Source organism: Gossypium hirsutum, chromosome D03 (genome assembly GCF_007990345.1).
Source record: "Gossypium hirsutum isolate 1008001.06 chromosome D03, Gossypium_hirsutum_v2.1, whole genome shotgun sequence".
NCBI classification, from domain to species: Eukaryota; Viridiplantae; Streptophyta; class Magnoliopsida; order Malvales; family Malvaceae; genus Gossypium; species Gossypium hirsutum.
This window is the reverse complement of record NC_053439.1, coordinates 49,810,161-49,834,697: the sequence shown is the minus strand read 5'-3', so window position 1 is coordinate 49,834,697 and position 24,537 is coordinate 49,810,161. Positions and strand designations below refer to the sequence as shown.

The window sequence follows — 24,537 nt, the reverse complement described above, 5'->3', positions numbered from 1 at the left end:
AGGACCGGCCCGGGAAAAAACATAAGCCCGGGCCCAGCCCGGCCCGGCCCGGCCCGTTTTTTAAAACAAATACCAAAAATTTATTTTAAAAATTAAAAAAATATTTTAAAATTAAAAAAAATTAAAAATGTATTTTAAAAATATTTTAAAATTAAAAAATTTAAAAAAAGTATTTTAAAATAAAAATAAAAAAAGTTAATATATTCGGGCCGGGCCGGGTCGGGCCCGGGCCAAAAAGTGGTGCCCGAGGCCCGGCCCGTTTTTAAATCGGGCCTCATTTTTTTGCCCAAGCTCATATTTCGGACCTATATTTTTACCCAAACCCTCCCATATTTCGGGCAGACCGTCGGGCCGGGCCGGGCCACCCGGCCCATGAGCACCTCTGTAACTAGTCTACACAATTCATAACAAGATCAGTTTGCAAGAAATTAGATATTCTATTCTAGGAACTAAATTGATAAGAATGTAAAAATAAAAGGGATTATCTAATAATTAACTAATGGGGGTTAGTTGACTTCAATATGGTTCACCAAACCTCAGATTAGGGACATAAATCGTGTATATTTTCACTTATTTAACAAAAAATAACGAAAAACTATGCTAAATACACTATTCTGTTCAAGAAAAAGCTCCTCAAGTATGGTGGAAAAGCATAATTTTCCAGTTGAGTATGTTGCGATAGCAACAACTGTTAATCAAGCCATTTGGCTAAGGAAATTATTGATGGATTTGAATCTGATTTAAGGAGAAGCAATAGAGATATTTTGTGACAACCAATCTGCTGTTGCAATTGCAAAGAATCCTGTTTTCTATGGCAAGACAAAGCACTTCAAGATCAAATATCATTTTGTGAGAGAAGTGGAACAAATAAATGAAGTAAAGTTGGTTTATTGCAGTTCTGAGGAACAACATGCTGATTTGCTGACAAAGCCCCTTTGAGCTATCAGATTAGAGAGCTTAAGGAACAGTGTTGGTGTTTGCAGCAGAGGTCAAGGAGTGTTGTATGATGGCCAACTATGCAGTTGGATGTTTTTTGGTGCATGGTAGTTCAGTTTAGTACAAATGTAAATCGTTTTGTAAAGATTGAACTTTGGTCAGTTTATGCACTGATGTGTTAGGTGCTTATTGATATGTTTAGTTTATGTAGAAGTTATGTTCTGTAATTTTCAAGATAGTTAGTGGTTAGCATTTGGTTGGTATTTGGTAGTTGATTGACTTTAAAAGATGTAATAATTGATGAAATGAAGTGTGAGATCAATTTTCTGTTTCATTTTCTCTATTTGAACACTGTCATTTTCTAAAGAGTTCTTCACCAGTTTAATTAAAGCCCAAATTGATTTGAGTCCAAAAAATCTTAACTTGAGATTGATATAAAACTAAATAAAATTACTAATATTATTAATTGTTTTGATTAAAATAAAAGAAATTCCAATTCTATTTCATCATGTCAACATGGAAATTATCTGTTCATCATACTGAAAGGAGTGCTTCAAGAAAAAGTCATGATCATTTTAACTAATTATGAAAATAGGATTTAATTATGTGAAATTAAAGAATAGGGACTAAATTGAAATTTAAGTACAGTAAAAGAACCAAAACTAGAATTTGACCAATATAAAGAAATATGAAATCCAGGAATTACAATACAAAATAAATTGACCGGTTAACGATCTTTTCCGGTCATGAAATAATAATCATTCCGATCTGAAAAGAACGAAAAAGAAATAAAAAAAAAGATAATTCTTTTGGATAAATTTTCCCCTAAAAAATTCGTCCCAATTTTTTTTTTCTGAGCAATTTGATATCACGATCTGATTGGAAGGGGAGAAAATGGAGAAGGTGATGAATATGATAAAGCCAAAACCGAATCCACAACAGCTATTAAGAGATTGGCAGCGTCGCCTTCGCCAGGAATGCCGAAACATCGAGCGCCAAATCAGAGGCAAGTTCCTTCTTTTTTTATGGATCGTGGATTTCACGATTTTGGATTGATGGTTAGGGTTAATATTAGGTAAAGTCTTTTATTGTAGTTCAGATATTCAAAGAGAAGAGAAAAATGTACAAAAAGCTATTAAAGATGCTGCCAAGAGAAATGACATGGTTTCTGCTAAGGTACTTCATTTAGTTTTTCTTTTTTCTAATTTTCTTTTGATAAATTGTAATCCTGTTTTCGAATTAAATTTGGTTGCTAATATTCAAGATTGAAGTTCTTTGCTAGTATTCTTTTACTGCATTAATTGTGTATGTCTGTGTATACATGTATGCATAAATCATAATTTCCATCAAAATTTACCTGCCCTTATATGAGGACAACCTAAACATTTCAAGTTGGCAAATTTTGACGGAATATGCTGACAATATTAATGATTAGACTAGTATTTTTAAATCGAAAAGTAAAAGAATTAATTTCTAACTCTCTTAAGTGCAGGGACTAATTATCGAACTGTATCAAAGTACATGGACTAGGAGCATATTTTGACCTAAATTTATCAGAAGTATTATCCATACTCAACTATAATTGTTTTCATCCTTGAATGTTTGAAAACCGTGATCAATTATGCTCATTAGTGGCAAAGTTGGTTCTTGGATTTAGTTCTAGGTGTTGATTCAAAAGTTCAACAATCATTTTTGTCTTATAGTTTTCATTTCTTTTGTTTATTTCAGTCACTCGCCATGGAAATTGTGAGATCCAGAAGAACAGTCAATCGTCTCTATGAAAATAAGGCACAATTGAATTCAATATCAATGCACCTTGGGGAAAGTGTAGGTATGATGTTTTACATATTTGAGCTTACCTTTCTGTTCTGCTTATATGCACTTTTAATCATGGACATGGTGAAGAATGGTATTAACATCATGTGCCACTTGTTTTGCTTTTTATATTCTTGAATCTTGACAGTAGTGTTCTAATTTTTGGATGAACTACTTGTTTCTTAGATTGGTTCTCATTATTTTTTTTTATATTTTCGAAAATGTTGCAGCAATTGCCCGTACAGTTGGGCATTTGTCCAAGAGTGCTGAGGTTATGAAGCTTGTCAATAACCTTATGAAGGCTCCAGAAGTGGCTGTCACAATGCAAGAGTTCAGCAAAGAGATGACCAAGGTTTCTTTACTACTTTTATCTTTAAGTACCAAGGAAAATATCGATAAATGGTTACCTTTTTCTGTATATTTTTGGTGCAAATGGCATCGAACCTTTTATATTATATTGCCCTTGACTACAACTTGTGTCAGTCTGAGCTTTTGTTCTCCACTCTAGCCTTGTTGGTTACATGGGGTTTCCGTTGCTTATTTAACATAAAAGTTAGGGGATTCTCTAATGGCTTAAATCTTCTCTTTTATACGTTGATGAATATGCTGGCTTTATGGAATGAGACAACGGATAGTTACTTTTTATTAATATGTAGGTAGGTGTTATCGAGGAGTTTGTCAATGATGCTCTTGACAATGCGCTGGATTCTGAGGATATAGAGGAGGAGACGGAAGAAGAAGTTGACAAGGTCTTGACAGCAATTGCTGGTGAGACAGCTGCACAGCTTCCGGAGGCAGTCCGGAAGGAGAAGATGAAGCAGCCAGCTCAACCTGCAGCGCAGGAGGTACGTGTGGCACAAGTGCTTTGTAACATAGCTCTAGCTAATCTTTTCTCATTAAGCCTAAAGAGTGATTTGTTTTCCCCCTTTTCTTTAATGCTTTACAGGAAGAGGCTATAGCCGAAGGAGTTGATGATGAGGAAGAACTAGAAGAAATAAGGGCTCGACTTGCAAAAGTTAGGTCATAACTTGTAAGTCAAGCCTTCTGCCTTTGCCTTGAAATGGTGATCAGACTGATTAATGAGCTGCCTCTGGGTTCGGACTGAAATTTAACACTTCGAGAAAGTAACCTTTGTAGTGTATTACAAACTGGATATCTATTGATCAGCACATTGAAGCTATTATTGTGTAACGCTTGTTATTTAATACTTATTCCTATGTGCAAGGTCTGTATTATACAAGGAGCATTTATGTGTTGAAACTCTTTATACATGCATGCATACCTTATACATTGATCAATAATAAACCATTTTGGGGAAACCCTTGTAGTAATATGTTGTATTTATCTTGAAAAATCGAGTTACAGACAGCATTGTATGGTTTGTTCCCTCAAAAAAAAAATGTAATTGTGTTGAAAGCTGTTTTCTGCACTTGTTAAACGTGGGCTGGCAAAGGCTCTTCATTTTGCAATTCTTGAAGAACTTTTAGTATCATGAAGCTTTGGTCTTTCTTACATGATGCGTGCAGGACATGGTGTGCAAAGAAACAAGAAATTAATGATTCAAAAATGGCTTGAAAATGTCTGGTGAAACAGCTGAGTGAAGTAAGCTTATACGTACAGGTGGTCCGGTTTGTTGAGTACTTATTAACGTTTTGATGATAACCAAGATTCGGATTTCACCAGTAATCTCATTTATCAAAATTGAAAAGAACACATGGCTCTAAGGGTTGTTGCAAGTTGCACGTTGGGAAAGAGAAAAAGCAGAACATTTCTCAGCAGAAATTAATATCAGGTTCTTTCAATGTTTTTGCTGTGAACCATTTTCATATAAATCTTCCGACAAGTACCTTTCCCATTCTTTCCTGATTTAGGTGTCCTTCCATATATTACAGTCATTACCTGCATCACCTTTTTTGGCCTCTTATTGACCAAAACAGAGAAGTTGATTATGTTTCTAGGCATATTGCCTGTAATACACATATATGTAAAGTTGGTTTGAGGTTTCCTAGTATCCGGTACTCACAATGAGATTCGGTTAAATTCAAACTCAAGCGGACCCGACCCTTAAATGGAGAACAAACTCTTTTAGTGTGGTCTTTTTTATCCATTGAACTCAAATTTGAGGCTTTATTTAAGGGATATCGAGCTTTTTACTATTTAATTTAACAAGTATTTGTACTAGAAACAAATGTATATGTTAGACGTTAGGTTTAGTTAAAAATTTTGCTAATAAAGCTTAGATTGAATTATTAGTTTTCGGAGACAAAAATACAATTAACCATAGGATTCAAGACTGTGCTAATGTTCTATCATGGCATTCTTGAGTACAAAAGCTTAGTGTGAATGTTAATGATATAACTTCTCTTACCAAGAAAAGTTTATAAAAGGTCAAGTTTGATGCTTAAGATTTTGATTTTGAATTGTTGGGAGAGATTTTTTTTGTTTAGTAATTTGATCTATGCTCGACTTTAAATTTAATCACTTCTTTCTTCTTTTCTCATGCAAACCCAAAATTAGTGAAGCTAAACCCATTTTGTCAAAAGTAAAGTATGGGTTATTATTGACAAGGTGAGGTAGGGCAGATATAAGATGGGACCCAGTAAACGCCTTTAGGAAAGATCACCCATGTTCCTTTCCTTTCATTGTTGGATTCAAACATTGAGTGGAGTCAAATGTTGTCATGTTTTGGGTAGCTCTTCTTATTTATTATGTTTTTGATGTCTTGTAAGCAACATTGTTGTTCTAACCTTGTCTTCAAAGCCCAAGTTCCATTATTGAATGCCAAAAAAAAAAAAAAAAAAGAAAAAGAAAAAAAAGTAAAGTAAAGAAAGGTAAAACTTTATAGTTAGGTTAGGTTCATGAAAAGAAAAAAAAGGGGAAAGCTTTATAGTTAGTTAGCTTCATGAAAAAAATGAATCTTGTAGACAATACTTAACACTCACAAGGCAAAGAACATAAACTTATTTACACACCCTATTGTTATTGTAGGTGAAAATATTGCATTTTGGTCCTTCTACTTTTGAAATGACTATAAAAATTCTTATACCTTAGAAAAAGAATAAAAGGATCATTTTGTAATAGTTGATGAAATGCTAATTTTGTGAGGTAAACTAATTAAATAATATGATATGTAGCAAATAGAAGCCAAATTCTTGATGGACCACTTTTTCATTTCATTAATATAGTTTATTTTCCATTTAAAAAATAAATAAAATTCATGATTGTAAGGATTAAAGTAGAAATCTTTGAATTCTATTATGGAGAAAAAGTGGGGTTAGTGGAGGGTGTAAGGTGGTTATATATAGGAGTTATTATAGTTACCTTTGCTTGTTGATGAGAAAATATCAATACAAATTATTAAGTCACTGTTTATGTAAAATATTAATTTCATACTATTCATAATCATAGCCTTATATTAAATATATGATAAATTCTTCAAGACTAAAAATAGATCCAAAGATTTGAGATATTCTTCAATTTCCTCGCAACATTTAATGCTATATAGACTTCTAAAGTAGAAAATAAAAAAAAACCAATAATGTAAATCACATGGAGATTATTCAAGACTTAAGCATGCAAAATCAATGGACTTTGTCCCCTAGTGGAGGTGGTTCCATCAAACTCTATATAAACCAAACAAGATTTTGCAGCAATCTCCCAAAAAGATTAAGACCCCACAAAGAAAGAGAAAAGAAATGGCCTCAACTTTCTTTGAAAAACTCATTTTGCTTTCACTTTTTTTGCTGGTTTCACCATTGTTGGCCAAGGCTGTTTCACCATGGAAAACCCAACTTCAGTCATCTCCCACTGCAAAAATACAAGCAGAAAAGCTCATACGAGGGCTTAATTTGTTCCCAAGACATGCTGCTAATGAAGGTGTCAATGAAGACCTTACAAATGAGCCTTCAAAGATTGTTGAAAAGCAATTCAAATTCCCAGTTATTGATGCTCCTGGTCCTTCTATTCAAAATTTTGCTCACCATGCTGGATACTATAAGCTTCCACATTCTAAATCTGCAAGGTAAGCCAACAGCTCTTAGTGTTATATATATGTATGCTTTAGTAAGCATTTATATCTTTCAGTTGATAGTAAATTGTGGCACAAACATGCCCTGCAATGATCTCATTTCACAATTCAACTTATATATGCAATGAACATTGAATATGTATGTCATGGTTCTTATATGTTGCTTCCAAAGTGGTACCTTGGCATATACAAGTTTTGAAAATGATGGACATATCAGTGTATGCTAAACAGGTCTTAGTTCTTTGCATAAAACTGGTTTCGGATTATTGATCTCCTTCTTCAAAAACTTGCAGGATGTTTTACTTTTTCTTCGAATCCCGGAACAGCAAGAAGGACCCTGTGGTGATTTGGCTGACTGGAGGTCCAGGATGCAGCAGTGAATTGGCATTGTTTTATGAAAATGGCCCTTTCCATCTAGCTAAAAACTTGTCACTTCTATGGAATGACTATGGCTGGGACAAGGTATCTGATAGAATTCCATGAGTTTCTTTACTCTTTATGATATTTATCCTTTCCCTTCTTATGGATCCACATATTTATCGTCCCTTGGCAGGCATCGAACATTCTGTTTGTAGATCAGCCGATTGGAACTGGTTTCAGTTACACTTCAGATGATACCGACATTCGTCATGATGAAAACGGTGTCAGCAATGATTTGTACGACTTTTTGCAGGCCTTTTTCAAGCAGCATCCTCAGTATGTTAAGAATGACTTTTACATAACCGGAGAATCGTATGCCGGGCATTATATTCCGGCTTTCGCCGTTCGAGTTCACCAAGGAAACAAAGCAAAGCGGGGAATTCATATCAACCTTAAGGTACACATCACTTGAAACTTCATCTATGCCATTTGAATATGGAGTTCTCATTACAGTTAACTTTAAATGGTTGAAACAGGGTTTCGCCATCGGTAATGGCCTAACGAATCCCGAAATTCAGTATCAAGCATACCCAGATTTTGCTTTGAACTCAAGTCTGATTTCACAATCTGATTATGTCAATATCAAGAAGTTGGTTCCATCATGTGTGCAGGCAATCAAAAGCTGTGGTACTTTCTCTTAGCTTTAATGTCGATATCCATACCTTTTCCTCTTGCGAATTGATATTCATGTTCTCAACTACCATTCCAGGCTCCGATGGTGGAGATTCTTGTGTGGATTCATACGAAATCTGCAACAATGTCTTCAATCAGATATTGAGGATAGCTGGTACTGTAAATGTAAGATAGCACAAACTTTTATCCTTTGTTATTATATATTGCATAAGCTGTTCAAGATTTTACAATTCTCACTTACTTCGATGTTTTCAGTACTATGACATTAGAAAGCAGTGTGAAGGAGACATGTGTTACGATTTCTCGGACGTCGAGACATTTCTGAACCTGAAATCAGTTAGAGAAGCACTCGGGGTCGGAGACATCGATTTTGTCTCATGCAGCAGCGTGGTGTACGAAGCTATGCTTATGGACTGGATGAGAAACTTCGAAGTTGGTATCCCTTCTCTCCTTGAAGATGGCATAAAGGTCCTCATATATGCTGGAGAGTATGACCTTATATGTAACTGGCTTGGTGAGACACTCTTCCCTTTAGATATGTTTAGTTGATGCATATCATACTCTTTCTAAACTCGTGGTTTTTTCGGACTCGGGTTAGGGAATTCAAAGTGGGTTCATGCAATGACATGGTCCGGGCAGAAAGGTTTCGGTTCATCCCCTATTGTTCCGTTTGTTGTCGATGGTGTAGAAGCCGGGAAACTGAAAACCCATGGTCCTCTCACTTTCCTCAAGGTCTGCAACTCTGAAACAACCCTTTCTCCATGTGCTTTTCAATGTTTCTTAATTTCTCCCCATGAAAATGATGATGGCCATTGCAGGTCCATGATGCTGGTCACATGGTTCCAATGGATCAACCAAAGGCTTCATTACAGATGTTGCAGAAATGGATGCATGGGGAAATAGCCTCCTCTGAAACAGCCGAGAGGATTGCTCCTAAATAGTGAACCCCACAAGTTATTCACACAGTTCCTTCATCATTGTGGATTAAATGCACTGTTACAGCTTGTGTCATTGTTCTTCACAGTCCACTCCACTGTGGCATACATAACATTAACAAAGAAAGTTTGCATTGACTGATCAAACTTCCCTCTTCTCATTTAATTTTTCATAAACATAATTGAACCTATTTACAACATTATAAAAGTAGAGAAATCCAATTACGCCAAATTTCGAACATGATTAAATTGTAGAAACAAGTTCTCAAAAAAGTATTATATCCATGATTCAATGGTTGAAAGTTTCTACCATCACATAGATGATACGTATCAGACATGCAGAAAACGTAGACACACTGGAATGAAATGTGGTTCAATTAAGATTTCATGGAGGTGGGGCTGAGTTCTTCCCTCAATGAGTTCCAGAAACAGAAGAAATGATGTATAGGAATACATACCGCCACACTGAAACCGAGATGGCAAATGAAATCTGCAACATATGCCATTGTTGTTTCCTGCATCAACGGTATGGATCAGATAGATTTGCAATGGTCTACAGACAGATTTTCCTAAGTGCTTCACAAAGCTGAGATAGATTTGCAAAATAAATACTAAAAAAGCCACCTGAGGCTTGCGAAGCACTTAGGCAAATTATCTAACTACTGCTCCAATAGTAGTCATATCACAGATTTCGGTCCAGTAACCATTGGGACCTTTGATGAATGCATACCGTACAAATGAGATTGATAAACTAGGCATGAACAAAAGCACTTTCAGAAAATATTTGCATGCTCTAGTCTTAAATAATCTCCATGTGATTTACATAATTGTTTTTTGCTGAACTCTACTCCCAGGCGTTGGAATCTCTCACATGCCTTGATTGTATCATCCAGGGTGATGCCAATATGTCCTGAAAAAGGCAAAAGGGCATTTTTAGTTCCTAAGAAATCCCAAAAACCCCTTCAATACAAAATTGTTGGTTTTTTAAGCAAGAAAGAAAACAAAAACATTTGAAGCAAGAAAACTGAATAAGGAACTAAGCAAAAAAAATAACTGAAAAACTTCAATGTCATTCATTCAAATTTTGAAAATATATGTATGTTACAAAAGCAAATGGTCAGTTACCTAATGGTTAACTGCTCCCACTTAATAGATCACAAAACAATACTAACTTATACACAAAAAGTATGCTGACATATCAGCCATAACATCAATACAAATCATCCAACAAATCCTACTAACTTTGCTATCAAATTACAAAGAAACAAGACAAAGTTGCATAGGAACAAAATAATCAAAATATGTTGTTGCATTCGGACCAGCTTCATTTCTTCACTTCAGAACATTGTTGCTGCAGAAGTTGAGCTGAATTTGCTGCTGGTCTTTTGTTGCAATGCAGGCCAAAGCTTAACACTCTTCCTTGGACTGTATGCAACAAACACCGATTTTTCCTTTCAAGACTTCAAACCTATTAGCTCCTAATGGCTTGGTCAAGATATCAGCCAATTGAGTTTCTTAGCTGCAATGAACAAGACTGACTTCCTTCGATTGCTCAGCTTCTCGTACAAAACGAAACTTGATTTTAAAATGCTTAGTCTTACCATGGAAGATTGGATTTTTGGCTATGGCAACTGCTGATTGATTATCAACCTTGATTTCAGTTGGTTGATTTTGTTTTTCATTTAAATCACACAGAAGCTTTCTGAGCCAAATGGCTTGATTTACTGATGCTACAGCTGAGATGTATTTTGCCTCTGCTATAGATTGAGCAACAGTTTGTTGCTTCTTTGAACTCCAGCTAAAAACACTCGAGCCTAAAGTAAAAAAGTAACCCGATTTGCTTCTCATATCATCAACTGAACCAGCCCAATCACTGTCAGAGTAACCAACAAGCTTCAAATCCTCTGTCTTTCCAAACTTTACACCAGACTTGAGGGTTCCTTTAACATATCTTAACACCCTTTTTGCTGCTTTAAAATGTGGAACATTACAACAGTGCATGAACCTTGAAAGAAGACTAACAACATAAACAATGCCTGACCTTGTTGCTGTCTAATAAAGTAAGCAACCAATTAAGCTTCTATATGCCTTTTCATCCACTCGATCATGCTCACTGGTGCTTGATAGCTTCTCTCCCAATGCAACAGGTGTGGCAACAGATTTGCAATTTGACATACAGAATTTCTCCAACACTTTTAGTCCAAATGTTTGCTGACTTATGAAAATACCATGACTTTCTTGATTTACTTCCATGCCAAGGAAGTATGTCATCAAGCCAAAATTAGTCATTTCAAATACTTCTTACATTTGTTTCTTAAAATCCACAATCAGCTCATTTTTGCAGCCAATAGCTAGCAAATCATCAACATATAGGGACACAATTAGCAAAGTCTCATTTCCATCTTTCTTAACATAAATAGTAGGCTCACTGACACTCTTTGTGAACCCGAACCTTGCCAAATAGCCATCTATCCTTTCATACCAGGCCCTTGGAGCCTGTTTCAGGCCATACAAGGCCTTCTTGAGCTTGTAAACTTTATGTTCTTCACCAGAGATCTTAAAACCTTCAGGCTGTTCTATGAAGATTTCTTCCTTGAGAAATCCATCTAAGAAAGCTAACTTGACATCTAAATGATGTACCTTCCAATGTTTCTGAGTTGCCAAGACAAACAACAATCTTATGGTATCCAACCTTGCAATAGGTGCAAAGGTTTTAGAGAAATCAATCCCTTGCTGCTGACTATACCCTTTCACAACCAGTCTAGCATTTTGCTTGGTCAAAGAACCATCATCATTGTTCTTGGTTCTGAACACCTATTTTACACCAATGATCCTTCTATTTTCAAGTCTATTAACAAGCTCCCAAGTATCATTTTTGTTGATCATCCTTAGTTCTGCTTCCATAGCTTCTTGCCAACAGCTCTATTTTACAACTTCATCATAGCAGGAAGGTTCCACCATGGTTACAGCATGTAACACCCCCTACCCATATTCTTTGTCAGAATAAGGTACGAGACATTACCGGAGTTAACCGAATTAATTTTTCTGTTATTACGAGTTAATTACTATTTATTTACCGAAACATGTCATAATGTCCTTTAAATGGGTCTCCAAAGCCCAAAACATACTTCTATTATAATTATACCATTTAGCATAGTCATCACTCTTTACTTTAATACATATTCATTAAACAAGTTTTGGCATTTATATAATCATCAAACTATATACATGCCATATAAATCAAAAAGGAAATTTACAAAAGCTACCGGAGATAATCTGGATAGTGTGATCCTCAGTGTTGATTCGATCCTCCGTATATTTTCACGTCAATCTACATGAGACATTGAATACACTCAAGTAAGTTTATAGAAACTTAGTAAGTTTATAGGCATAAAACATAAATCTTACCAAACATTCATACACTTATACATTATACACCATTACTAAGTTCACCTGTCAACCACAATCATTGGTGAGTCCCATTGTATAAACTCACTACCACTTATCCATTTACTATAATTCTTTTGGGCCCATTTATCACTTACCATCCTTAATCAAATTAGGGAACGGTTACGAAAAATTGAGTACTTCACTTCCACTTTGCCATAGTATAACTATGATATTGCATATGATCACTTATCACTTTCCGAAGCCATGGCCCTGCTACGGTCTTACACAGATCACATTTACCACTTGTCACTTGTCACTGTCAGATAAGTGTAGCTAAAGCTACCACTTATCACTTGTCACTTGTCACTGATCAGAAGTACTCAAATCCGACGTTCCGCTCAATTTGATCATTTATTCAGTTTTCGTATTATTATTTTATTCTCAATCCATCAACAAATATATACATCATACACTATATCATTCATGAAATTAACATTTAATCATTAAATTTCAGCCATATGAACTTACCTGGTTCGATTTGTAGAATTTGTGAAAGTTCAGGGACTAATCAACTACTTTTTCTTTTCCTCGACTTGCTTCGGGTTCTCGATCTATCATTTTAAAATCATTCACTTATCAGTATTGACTTCACCTTCACTTTATTTCATATCCTTAATGTTTATAACCCGCTTATAAATAACATTATCTATAATTTCACTATTTATTTATGTATATTCAATGCTGTCCACCCGTGTCATGGTCACCAAATTATTTTTATCTTGGGATAAAAAATTCCAAATTAGCATTCTCTAATTTTCCCTGAAACTAGACTCACATATCTTCTTACCATAAAATTTTTAGAATTTTTGGTCTAGCCAATAAGTACAGTTTATTCTTTAAAGTCACCTCTGTTCTGCTGTCTGACAGTTCTGACCTTTCTTTACTAAAAATTAATTATCTCCTCGTACGGGATTTGGATGATATTTCTGTTTGTTTCTATTAAAAATAGACTCATTCAGGATTTTAAAAATATAAATTTAAGACCCTAATTATTTTTCTTTAATTTTTGATGATTTTCCAAATTCAGAATAGGGGAACCCGAAATCCTTCTAACATTGTCTCACAAAATTTATTATATCTCATTATTTACAATTCTATTGCTTACACTATTTCTTCTATGAGAAACTAGACTCAATAAAATTTAATTTCATATTTTATTCATCCTCTAATTAAATTCCCACAATTTTTGGTGATTTTTCAAAGTTATACTACTGCTGCTGTCCAAAACTGTTTTAGTGCAATATGTTGATTTCCATTTTACCCCAAATTTCACAGTTCATACAATTCAGTCCTTGCGCAATTAACCCCTCAATTAAGCTAATTTTTCTCAATTAGTACTTTATCTAGACATTATAAGTTATTTCAAAACTATTGAAATTCATAATTTCCACATAAAACCCTAACTTCAAACTCTTTTACTATTAGGTCCCAAATATTCACTTTCTATTCAATTCTTTCAATAAAATCAACATATAAACAATTTAAAGCTCTAATTCCATGCTAAATCATCATATACTTCCAGCACATATTCATAACAACTTTCAATTTCTTTCATAGAATCAAAAACTAATGAATTCAACAAGTGGACCTAGTTATAAAAGTTACAAAAACACAAAAATTTTAAGAAATAATCAAGAATTGAACTTACTTGCAGTAAAAATATGAAAAACCAGCTTAAAGAAGACCCTTCTATGGTATTTTTACTGATGAGAATGCAGAAAAATAAAGAGAAGTCTAGATAATTCCACTTCAATCCTAGCTTTATTAAGTAAATTTTGTAATATTCCAATTTTACCCTTAATTCTCCTTATTTTCTTGCTGATTTTGTATCTTTGCCTCTAGCCCAAATAGACCTTGGGTCTATTTACCTTTTAAGCCCTCTTTCTTTTATCATTTAAGCTATTTAATTATTTCTCATAATTTTACATTTACTACAATTTAGTCCTTTTTGTTCAATTAACTATTGGAACTTTAAAATTTCTTGACGAAACTTTAATACTAACTTTTTAACACTCCATAAATATTTATAAACATATTTATGGCTCGGTTTAAAATCTTTGAGGTCTCGATGCCTCGTTTTTAATTTTAATTATTTTAATATTTATTTCTAGTACACTATTCACTATTTCAAAAAAATTTGCCTAACTTCACATTTAACTTATTCTCACTAAATTAATAATATTTTCTACTCACTTGTCGGATTTAGTGATCTCAAATCACCGTTCCGACACCACTGAAAATTCAGGTCATTACACAGCACACCTTTCATAGATGTTGGCTAGTGTCCTAGTGCCTCGAACAGGTACATCATCATAGCCATCTTCAACTACTTCTTCAGTTTCAGCCTGCTGCAGGTCAAGGTCATTCTGATCTTCATCAAGTAGACTTGCCTCAATTCCATCCCATTTCCAACTGTTTGCTTCACTGAACTTAACATCCCTGCTCACTACAACGTTCTTGGTCAGTGGATCAAAGACTCTATATCCCTTCTTCACACTACTATAGCCAACAAACACCTCTGGCATGGACCTCCTTTCCAACTTAGTTCTTTTCTCTGCTGGTACCAGTACATAACACAAACAACCAAATACTTTCACATGTGAGACAGATGGTTTCTGTCCAAACCAGGCTTCAAAAGGTGTTTTGCCATTCACTGCATTAGTTGGCAGTCTGTTTTACAAGTAAACAGATGTGTTCACAGCTTCAGCCCAAAAAATGTTAGGCATTTTAGCCTCAAACAGAAGGCACTTGGCCATATAAAGGACTGTCCTATTCTTTCTCTCACAAACACCATTCTATTGTGGTGTGTAAATAGTAGTTAGCTAGTGTTGAATTCCAGCTTCATCATATATCTTTTGGAACTTCTGAGATACATACTCAGTTCCACTGTCAGACCTCAAACATTTAAGCTTACAACTAGCTTGGTTTTCAGCCAAAGCTTTAAATTTGCAAAAGAAATCAACAACATCTGACTTTTGCTTCAGAAAATTTACCCAACAGAACCTTGTGCAGTCATCAATGAATAGTACAAAGTACCTGCTGCCATATAAGGAGGTGGTCTTCATAGGTCCACAGATGTCTGTATGAACCAGTTGAAGCCTTTCTTGAGCTCTCCATGCTTTGTTGACAAGAAAAGGTAATCTGGTCTGTTTGCCAAGCTAACAGACCTCATACACTTCTTTCTTTGGCTTGATCTTGGTTGTAATATGCTTAATGAATTATAGTTTACATGCCCCAGCCTCCTATGCCACAAGCTTGCTTCATCAGTTTGAGATGCATATGCCCTTGCCTGCAACTGATTCACATCCACAATGAAGGTTCTGTCTTGCATGGCTACTATTGTTAACACTTGATTTGCAGCATTATTGATCACACAAGTTTTGCCTTCAAAAACTAAAGAGTAGCCCTTCTCCAGTAGCTGACCAACACTCAGCAAATTTTGATCAATGCCAGGTGCATAAAGAACCTCAGAAATGGTTTTGTTACCTGACTTGGTGCTTATCATAGCCTTGCCCTTCCCTTTTGCTTGCAACAGTTCACCATTGCCTATTCTGACTTTGGACATGAAAGTGGTGTCTAGCTCCTTGAACATGTTCATATCAGAAGCCATGTGGTGAGTACATCCACTGTCAGTTAGCAAAATTTTGCTGACTTTGCTCGAGCTTGTGAAGCATGATGCTGAAAAAACATGTTCTTCCTGTACTTCAACATCCTTAGTAGCCTGAGCTTGGTTCTGATACTGTGGTTGTGCTTTTGGCTTATTTTTGCAGACTTTTTCAATGTGGCCAAACTGTTTGCAGGCTCTACACGAATGTCTGGTCTGTACCAGCAATATTTTTCCAGGTGAGTAGTCTTCTTGCAATGGACACAAGGTGGAAACTTCTTCTTGGCAGCCTCTTTCTTTTTCTTTTCTGACCAAGGCTTCTTGCCTTTGGAATTTGAAGTTGAACTTGAGCTTTCTCTGCTTTTGGCTTGAAAAGCTCCCTCAAAGTGCTCTTCCATTCTGTTTGCCCTTCTTTGCTCTTGTGCATAAAGAACATTTATCAGCTCTGTCAAAGGGATTGTTGATAGGTCCCTTGAATCCTCCAGAGAAGAAATTTTTGCTTCATATTTCTCTGGCAAGGTTGTTATGACTTTCTCAACTATCCTTTGATCACTAAACTCTTCTCCAAGCAGTCTTATATTGTTGACAGTGGCCATAATTCTGTCACATACTGCTTAATGGTTTCTGAGTCTTTCATTCTCAGGTTCTCAAAGTCCCTTCTTAAATTAATTAGTTGCTGCTGCCTGGTCTTGTCTGACCCCTGAAACTCCTCCTTGAGTTTATCCCAAGCCTCCTTTGGTGTGTCACAGGCCATAATCCTTGTGAAGATAATATCAGAGACTCCACTTTGAAGGCATGACATAGCCTTGTACTTCTTGGCACAATCTTCACCATGCTGCCTGATCTGGGCTATGGTCGGGTTGGCTCTCAATGGTGGTGGCTCAGTGTCATTAAGAACAACATTCCACAGGTCATGTGCCTGCAGATATGTTCTTTCTTTCACTGCCCAAATGTTATAATTTTCACCAGCAAAGATAGGTGGAGGAGGTGGTGTAAAACTCATCTTTACAACAACCAAAAACAACCAACAAAAAACAGCTTCTACTTCTTTGTTTCGAGCACAACTTGCTTAGTGACAGTGCACAACCAAGGCCCTCAAAGACAACGGGCTCTTGATACCATTTGTTGGTTTTTTAAGCAAGAAAGAAAACAAAAACAATTGAAGCAAGAAAACTGAATAAGGAACTAAGCAAAAAAATAACTGAAAAACTTCAATGTCATTCATTCAAATTTTGAAAATATATGTATGTTACAAAAGCAAATGGTCAGTTATCTAATGGTTAACTGCTCCCACTTAATACATCACAAAACAATACTAACTTGTACACAAAAAGTAAGCTGACATATCAGCCATAACATCAATACAAATCATCCAACAAATCCTACTAATTTTGCTATCAAATTACAAAGAAACAAGACAAAGTTGCATAGGAACAAAATAATCAAAATATGTTGTTGCATTCAGACCAGCTTCATTTCTTCACTTCAGAACAGTGTTGCTGCAGAAGTTGAGCTGAATTTGCTGCTGGTCTTTTGTTGCAATGCAGGCCAAAGCTTAACAAAAATCCACATATTACAAGAGGCAAAAACTATTCATACCAGAGTCTAAAGGTTCTGAATTCCGGGTTTGGTATCCTTTGAACTCCTGGTCACTTTCAGTATCCCAATTACTGTATAGGAAACATTAAAGTGTTAAACACACTGCAAAGCATAGGAATGATGATTAACTGTTCTATCAACTGGATCACTTGAATCTAATGAAACATCCTACATCCAAGGAAAACATGCATTTTGAACCAAACATCATTGTTATTACCAAAACGGGGACACCTAAAACCGACAACTGAAAGATGCGACTAGCTAGCACAATGAGCCACTAAGAAATGAGACTAATCAAGGATTTGACCTCATAGCTCATAAAATACAAGGTGAACTTCAATTCAGGAACAGCCACTCTCTTAAGCAACCTGAAAACGAGCTTTCATAGAATCCATTAACTATCAAATCAAAAAAGGTTGAAAGTAGTACTTACATTTGTATAAACACTTCAGATATTTAGACACAACCTATAAACAGCCAACAAAGAAGTCAAATTAGATAAAAACGAGCTGACTACCACTAGACTTTGCTAAATTAGGGAAAAAAAACCCATAAAAAAGAGAAAAATGAAGTACTACAACTTATGACATGCCCAATATACGAGAGTAAAAATCAAGACTGATTTTTGGATCCTTAATTTGAAACATCTGCAACCCAAAAGAAATGAAAACAAAAGGCATTACACAAATTCCTTAAAAAACATAAACCAAAAAAAGAGAGAGAAACTTACAGTTTGCAGTACCAAGTAGCCTTTGTTGGTTTCGTCAGGGGAAGTATGAAGGCCAGGGGTATTGGCAGCTAATTCTTTCGAGGCTATGGATGCCATTGAGTAGAACCTAAACTGGGTTTGATCCTACAAAGATTCAAACTTTAGTTTTGAGAGTTTTGACTGAAATGACTGAAAATGAATGAATTTGCTTTAAAAACGGAGATCATACTTTTGTTGATAAGGGGGCTTTGAGATGTAAGAAAATGAGAGTGAAGAAGGTGATGTGCAGGGTTTCCTAATTATTGAGTTACTGTTTATGCAACTTTGTCCCCAACTGGGGTGGGGTGGAGCTCCATCAAACTGTGTACAAACCAAACAGGATTTGCTGCAATCTCCCAAAAGATCATGAACACTCCCACAAAAAGAAATGGCCTCAACTTTCTTTCAAAAGTTCATTTTGAAAAATGATCTCGTTTCAGAATTCAACTTACACGTACATATATATATATGCAGTGAACATTGAGTAATAATATGTCATGGTTCTTATATGTTGCTTCCAAAGTAGTACTTTTTTCCAAGGAAATTGATGAACATATCAATGTATGCTAAAAAGGGTCTTAAATTCTTTTGTTGAACTGATTTAAATTTGCAGTATGTTTTTACTTCTTCTTCAAATCTGGGAACAGCAAAAGGGAGCATGTAATGATTTGGCTGACTGGACTTCCCAAATGCAGCACTGTTTTATGAAATTGGTCCTTTCCATCTAGCTAAAAACTTGTCACTTCTGGAATGACTATGGTTGGGACAAGGTATCTAATAGAATTCCATGATTTTCTTTGATACATTTTAATGTCCCTTCACAGGAATCCAACATTCAGTTCGTAGAGCAGCCGATCGGAACCAGTTTCGATTATACTTCAGATGGTAAATATTTGAATGCTTTAGAAATGAATAGTTTATATAATATGATAAATATTTGACGCTTGAGTTGAATTTTAAAAGATAAGCCAATCTTAGTTACTTTGGCAACAAATATAGTGTCTATGGGGTGCTATATAATGTAATTGAAGTCAATTTGATATAATTTAATCAACTATTATAATATTATTAGTAGGTTCAAATTGATAACACTTTTAATTGTTACTTTTGAAGTGTTAATAGTATCAACTGTTAATTGATGATAATATTAATATTGTTATCAGACTCGGTGCTCAAGTTTCGCCACCTTGCTAATTAAGGTTTAAGTCATAATTTGACTCATGAACTATACCATTTTCTTATTTTGGTGTTTAAACTTTTTTTTTTCATTTTGATATTTAAAGTATGATTTTTGTCTTATTTTACTAAAAAAATTGCCGATATCTAATAAGAATGTGCAACATCACATGTTCTTAATGGGAATTTTTTTGTTTTATGGTAAATTAAGGTTAACATTATGGTTTAGCTATCAAAGTGAAAAAGGATTAAATACCAAAGCGAAAAATGAATATAATTCAAGGGCTATATTATGACCTAAGCAATTAGATTTGTTCATGGGTTGAGTTATCCGTTCAAACTTAAAGGCCCACCAAAAATTTGGGAGGGTTTAGGCAAAAAAATTAAGTTTGTTTAAAATATGAGTTGTGCTTCATCTTGAGCATTCAAGGCCCGAACCCAACTATACCCGACCCATTTTTTAAGTTTGTAATATTTTGTATTATGTTATTTTTATGTATTATGTAATTTATAACACATAAAAATTAAAGCTAAGATGATTATATATAAAATTTTAATAAATAAAAATATATAAAATTATTACATATTAAATTTAAAGTAATATAAATATATATTTTAATTTTAATTTTTAAAAATAATATGGATGGACTTGGGTTAACCATTCACAAATATGAAGAGGTTGAGTATAATTTTAGACCCATATTTGTGTAAAATTAATCTTTCAATACTTTCATGTGGGTCTCTCTGATTCGGTAACTATTCTTCTTTTCTTTTCAAGTTTTATTGAATCTAAAAAGTTAGAATTGTGACTTTTGTTATGATAGATTAAGATTTTTGTGTAAGATATTTTTTTATTTATTGAATGATTTTGGGATATTAATTTATATGAGATTACTAACACCTTGATTGAGTAAAAAATTTAGAGGTTGATTAATACAAATCCTTTAAGAAATTAGGATTGATTTGTATTTATATGATCTTGAATTTCTTGAATATTGATTAGAAATTTAGTATTGTTATTTAGAAATTGTTATTGCTAGTGTGATTATTTTGAATCTTGTGTTAGAAAATTGACATATTACATTCTCGTGACACCAAAGCACACATAACTGATTTCTATTTTTATGAAAGAAAATTATTAGCTGTATGTTGCTTCATGAAGACCTTTACCTGTTTAAGTTTTGGATTTATTTGTTCTAAATGTTTAATAGGAACAAATAAATAGTGAATAAGTCAAAGTAAGATAAAATTGTAGAAAAAACACAAAAGTAAAGTAAAATTTAGTCACATACATTGACTTATCAAGGGTTAATATTATGCAATTTTTTTATATTACTTTTATAAATATTTTAAGTTTTAAAAAATTTGCCCCAGAATCAACCATTTGAAGTTTTTGCATTTTCATCACTATACTTTTTACTTCATTCATGACTTCGTAAAGCACATACATGATAGATTGGCATACAAATTTTTAATGTAATTTATATAGAATTTAATAAAGGTTGAATTTTCTCTTACAAAATTCTTTATTTTCACCTTATTTGTTCTACATATCAAACATGAAGAAAACACAAACACAACTAGAATGAAATGTGCTTCATTTAAGATTTCGCTTGAGTTTGTCCCTCGACAAGTTTCGGAAAGCAAAGGAATTAACGTATGAGAGTAGACATTGGAATCTACAACATATGCCATATCATTGTTTCCTGCATCGATATCAACATCGAAATGTGTCAGATCGATTTACAATGATGTACAAAAATAGTAAGCAATAAAAAGTTACCTGAATTTGGTGAAGCATTAACTCAAGCTAAACTGTTAACTATTTGTCTAATTCCTTTCAAATCAAAGATTTCAATCCAATAACCATCAGGATCCTTGATGAATGCAAAACCTATATATCAGATTGGCAAATAAGGCATGAATTGATGCATTTTTAAAAACAAAAATCCCGAAAGGAAATATTTCAAACATAAGTTTAGTTGCTAATATAGATGAGATGACTTACCGTCACTTGGTTTTTTGACAAATTCCACTCCAAGACTTTCAAATCTCTCGCATGCCTTGTACAAGTCATCCACGGTAAGGCCGATGTGCCCTGAAAAGGAATACATTTGAAGATGAATATCAGATACGGCTATTAATACATGTGTTATGATTATTTTCCCCTATCACAATCACTATTGGAGTTCAATAAGGCAAAACAAAAGAATGGTATATGCCATCAAAATGTCTCAACTTCTAATTTATAAACGTAAACACTTGGAAGAATAACATCATAAAAGAGGCAAAAACTATGCATACCAAATCCAATAGGTTCCGAATTCCCATCGTGATATCCTTTGAACTCGGGATCGTTTTCGGTACCCCAAAAGCTGTAGGAAACATTAAACTATTAAATCAATATTGTAAAAACCGGACATATGATCAAATCAATTAAATCATTGGTTCCTGATTTAATTGGTTCAGCGATTACAAGATAAAAAAAAACTTAAAAAGTTAAAAAATTTTTTGGTAGAAAAAGAGAAAGATCAATTACAAAATAGCATCAAACCATAAAGCAAAAAGTTAAACATTTAAACCAGATTAAATTCAATTTAAAATAATCTTTTAATAAATTTTTTACTCGATTTGATCAATATGTTATCGATGTAATCGACCGATCTGATTCGATTTTGATAACCATGTGTTAAACAAGCCATAAGAAAGAAGAATGATAACTTTATCGAACCAAAAGGTGGTTTAATTTTTCATTTTCTAAAAATAATGTATTCTTACTGTGTCAGTTCCATAGTAGCTGGTCTTCCAAATGTCCAAATAGTTTTCTCAACTGGGTCAGTTGGAGCTGATGAAACATCCTACATCCAAGGAAACACATGCATTTAGAATCAAACATAATTAAATTTACCCAAAACCAATAAGTGAAAGATGATAGCACGATGAAATGAGACCAATAAGAAGACAATTTCTTGCAATACAATTAAATCAGTTTTACCTCATATCCCATCATATACAATGTCATTTTCATATATGGAACATCCACTTTGTTAAGCAACCTGAAAAAGGATGTATTCATAGATTCCATTAACAATCAAATCAAATACAAGTGCTTGATTTTAGAAATAATCAATTTTGAAAATAAATCCTATAATAAGTGCTTATAAACAAGTTTAGAAGAGATAAATAAGAAAAAATAGATAATTTAACTCAAAAATACTTTTCACATTGACTTCAAAAGATATTTGTTTAACTTTATAATGCAAAACGGCTTAAATTAAGAAAAGAAGAGAAATATAACTTACGTCATGCCCAAAACACGACTATAGAATTCAAGAGTGCGTTTTGGATCCTTAATACGAAACATCTGCAAAACCCAAAAGAAAAGAAAAGAAAAGAAAAACATTACATAAATTCCCTTGAAAGCTATAGCAATGTACATATTGTAAACACCCAAAACGGGAACTTACGGTTTGCTGCATGATGTAGCCTTTGGTGGCTTCGTCAGGGGGAAAATGAAGGCCTGGGTTATTGGCAGGTGATTCTTTTGAATCCAATGACGCCATCGTTTGCAATATGAAATCTGGAGAGTTGGGGTTTAGAGTTTAAGAGTGAAATAAGGGAAAGTTAGTGAAGTTGTGTTGAAAGTGAAGGAGTGCTTATGCTTATATAGAGGCTTTGAAGATGTGTGGTTAAGCTGCTGTTGAAAGAGAGAGAGAGAGAGAGGTGCAACTAGCTGCTGTTGACTAAAACAAAAGGTTTGATCACATTTTTGTAAATTTTATAACGCTATAAAAATAGCTAACTTTGAATGTTTGAATATTAGAATATAGTTTTATTAAACAGATTTAAAATTCTAAACTAATAAAGGAGAAAGATTGAACTTATTGACGTAAAGAAATGTTTATTTAATGAAATTGTTGTAGTTTTCTGCCAGCCTCCAACTTTGAATTAAATTAAAAAGAAAACAGTCAACTATGGCTTGCTCTCATTTTCTCATATTTTATAAACTAACTTGTTTGGGAGCTTTTCATGTTAGTATTCTGAATTTTAGATGAGGAAAGTTTAAATGTGGTTGGAATTTATGTTTTTTCCTTTGATGTTTTCTTTCAAGTTTTAGAAATTATATTTTATTTAGTTATCCTTTTTTTTAAATATAAAACGTCGTTGCCTTACTTCAATAAAGATGTCCTACTTTTGTTTTTAAAAAAATACTTAGTTTCGTCGTTCTTGTTCTTTGAATGTGTTAGGAATCGTCCCGATTAAAGCAACAAGTAACAAAAATAGCGGAATAAATTGAGAAATTGAACATACAAATTTAACGTGGAAAAACCCCTCCAAAGAGGATAAAAAACCACGGGCAAAGATAATTTTACTATAATGGCAAAAAAAAAACGAAGAGTACAAAAGATGGAGATAAAAACTAAACCCAAAAACAAAGAACTTTCAAAACGTAAACACAAAAATTCTCTAAATGCGTTATGAGTTCTAATCTCTAATGGGTGTTTTTACTAAGGTTGTGAAAGAGCCTATTTATAGGCTAAAATTCACATGTCAAATAATAATAAAATAATCTAAACTAATTAGTGTTTGACTGAAACAAATAAACAGAGTTCAACTAAAAGATTATTTCTCAAATTTGACTGAAAATAGGAGTCATACTTAACAAATCTCCACCTTGACTCATATTTCCACAACGCCATTTTTGCCAAAGCCCGCCACGAGCCTATCTTGAACTATGCAGGGAATCAACTGAGTCGAATCTGTGCTTAGAAACTGGAAGACTTCTAGCCTTCGACTTGTACACTGCCAAATCAAAACTAACCCGGGTCTGATTTTCACGAACACAGTGCCCTAACTTTTCAAAACCTGCATCCAAAAGAGAACCTCTCTTCAACGAAACGGTCATACATTTTTCCCTCCTATGACCAAGTTGCCTCTGCTCCAAATGAGTTGACTTCGACTCTGTAATGGACGAGGGACGTCCGATTTCACCGGTCACTGTAGAACCTTCCAGAATATAAAAACTGCCAGTTCTTTTACCTTTTAATAAAACGAGAGCTCCACGAGATACTTTAATGCTGTTTGACTCGATGTTGATTCTGCATCCTTTCAAGTCTAAAATACTTAAGGAGATGAGATTCTTTCGTAAATCAGGTACATACCTGACATCTGAGAGTGTCCTAATCGTCCCATC

The 24,537-nt window shown here is 34.1% G+C and overlaps 3 protein-coding genes and 1 long non-coding RNA gene across 5 annotated transcripts; 2 read left to right on the top strand and 2 right to left on the bottom strand.

Moving 5' to 3' along the window:
- The first annotated feature begins 1,652 nt into the window (after positions 1 to 1,652).
- Positions 1,653 to 4,070, top strand: LOC107927021 (vacuolar protein sorting-associated protein 24 homolog 1). The gene is made up of 6 exons (XM_041090404.1): positions 1,653 to 1,942; positions 2,036 to 2,112; positions 2,665 to 2,767; positions 2,982 to 3,103; positions 3,408 to 3,596; positions 3,698 to 4,070. Exons 1-6 carry the CDS (start codon positions 1,831 to 1,833, stop codon positions 3,776 to 3,778), a joined length of 684 nt encoding a protein of 227 aa, XP_040946338.1. The 5' UTR covers positions 1,653 to 1,830; the 3' UTR covers positions 3,779 to 4,070.
- A 2,376-nt stretch (positions 4,071 to 6,446) lies between these two features.
- On the top strand, positions 6,447 to 8,913 carry LOC107927032 (serine carboxypeptidase-like). Its single transcript, XM_016857999.2, has 8 exons — positions 6,447 to 6,772; positions 7,072 to 7,240; positions 7,332 to 7,595; positions 7,675 to 7,825; positions 7,908 to 7,996; positions 8,087 to 8,345; positions 8,430 to 8,563; positions 8,650 to 8,913. The coding sequence occupies exons 1-8, from the start codon at positions 6,447 to 6,449 to the stop codon at positions 8,770 to 8,772; spliced, it is 1,515 nt and encodes a 504-aa protein (XP_016713488.2). The 3' UTR covers positions 8,773 to 8,913.
- An 8,105-nt stretch (positions 8,914 to 17,018) lies between these two features.
- Positions 17,019 to 18,127, bottom strand: LOC121215579 (uncharacterized). Its single transcript, XR_005911505.1, has 2 exons — positions 17,853 to 18,127; positions 17,019 to 17,490 (listed from the first exon to the last, which is right to left on the bottom strand). It is a non-coding gene; the product is annotated as an uncharacterized lncRNA (long non-coding RNA).
- Positions 18,128 to 20,799: 2,672 nt separating this feature from the next.
- LOC107927149 (lactoylglutathione lyase) lies at positions 20,800 to 23,103 on the bottom strand. 2 transcript variants are annotated; one of them, XM_016858159.2, is made up of 8 exons: positions 22,811 to 23,103; positions 22,646 to 22,707; positions 22,339 to 22,399; positions 22,122 to 22,201; positions 21,648 to 21,718; positions 21,352 to 21,441; positions 21,127 to 21,237; positions 20,800 to 21,049 (listed from the first exon to the last, which is right to left on the bottom strand). In XM_016858159.2, the coding sequence occupies exons 1-7, from the start codon at positions 22,904 to 22,906 to the stop codon at positions 21,149 to 21,151; spliced, it is 549 nt and encodes a 182-aa protein (XP_016713648.1). In that variant the 5' UTR covers positions 22,907 to 23,103; the 3' UTR covers positions 20,800 to 21,049; positions 21,127 to 21,148. The 2 variants fall into 2 exon arrangements, with proteins under 2 accessions (XP_016713648.1, XP_040946337.1); XM_041090403.1 differs by lacking the exon at positions 20,800 to 21,049 and having other exon boundaries at positions 21,126 to 21,237; positions 22,811 to 23,002.
- Positions 23,104 to 24,537: the final 1,434 nt, after the last annotated feature.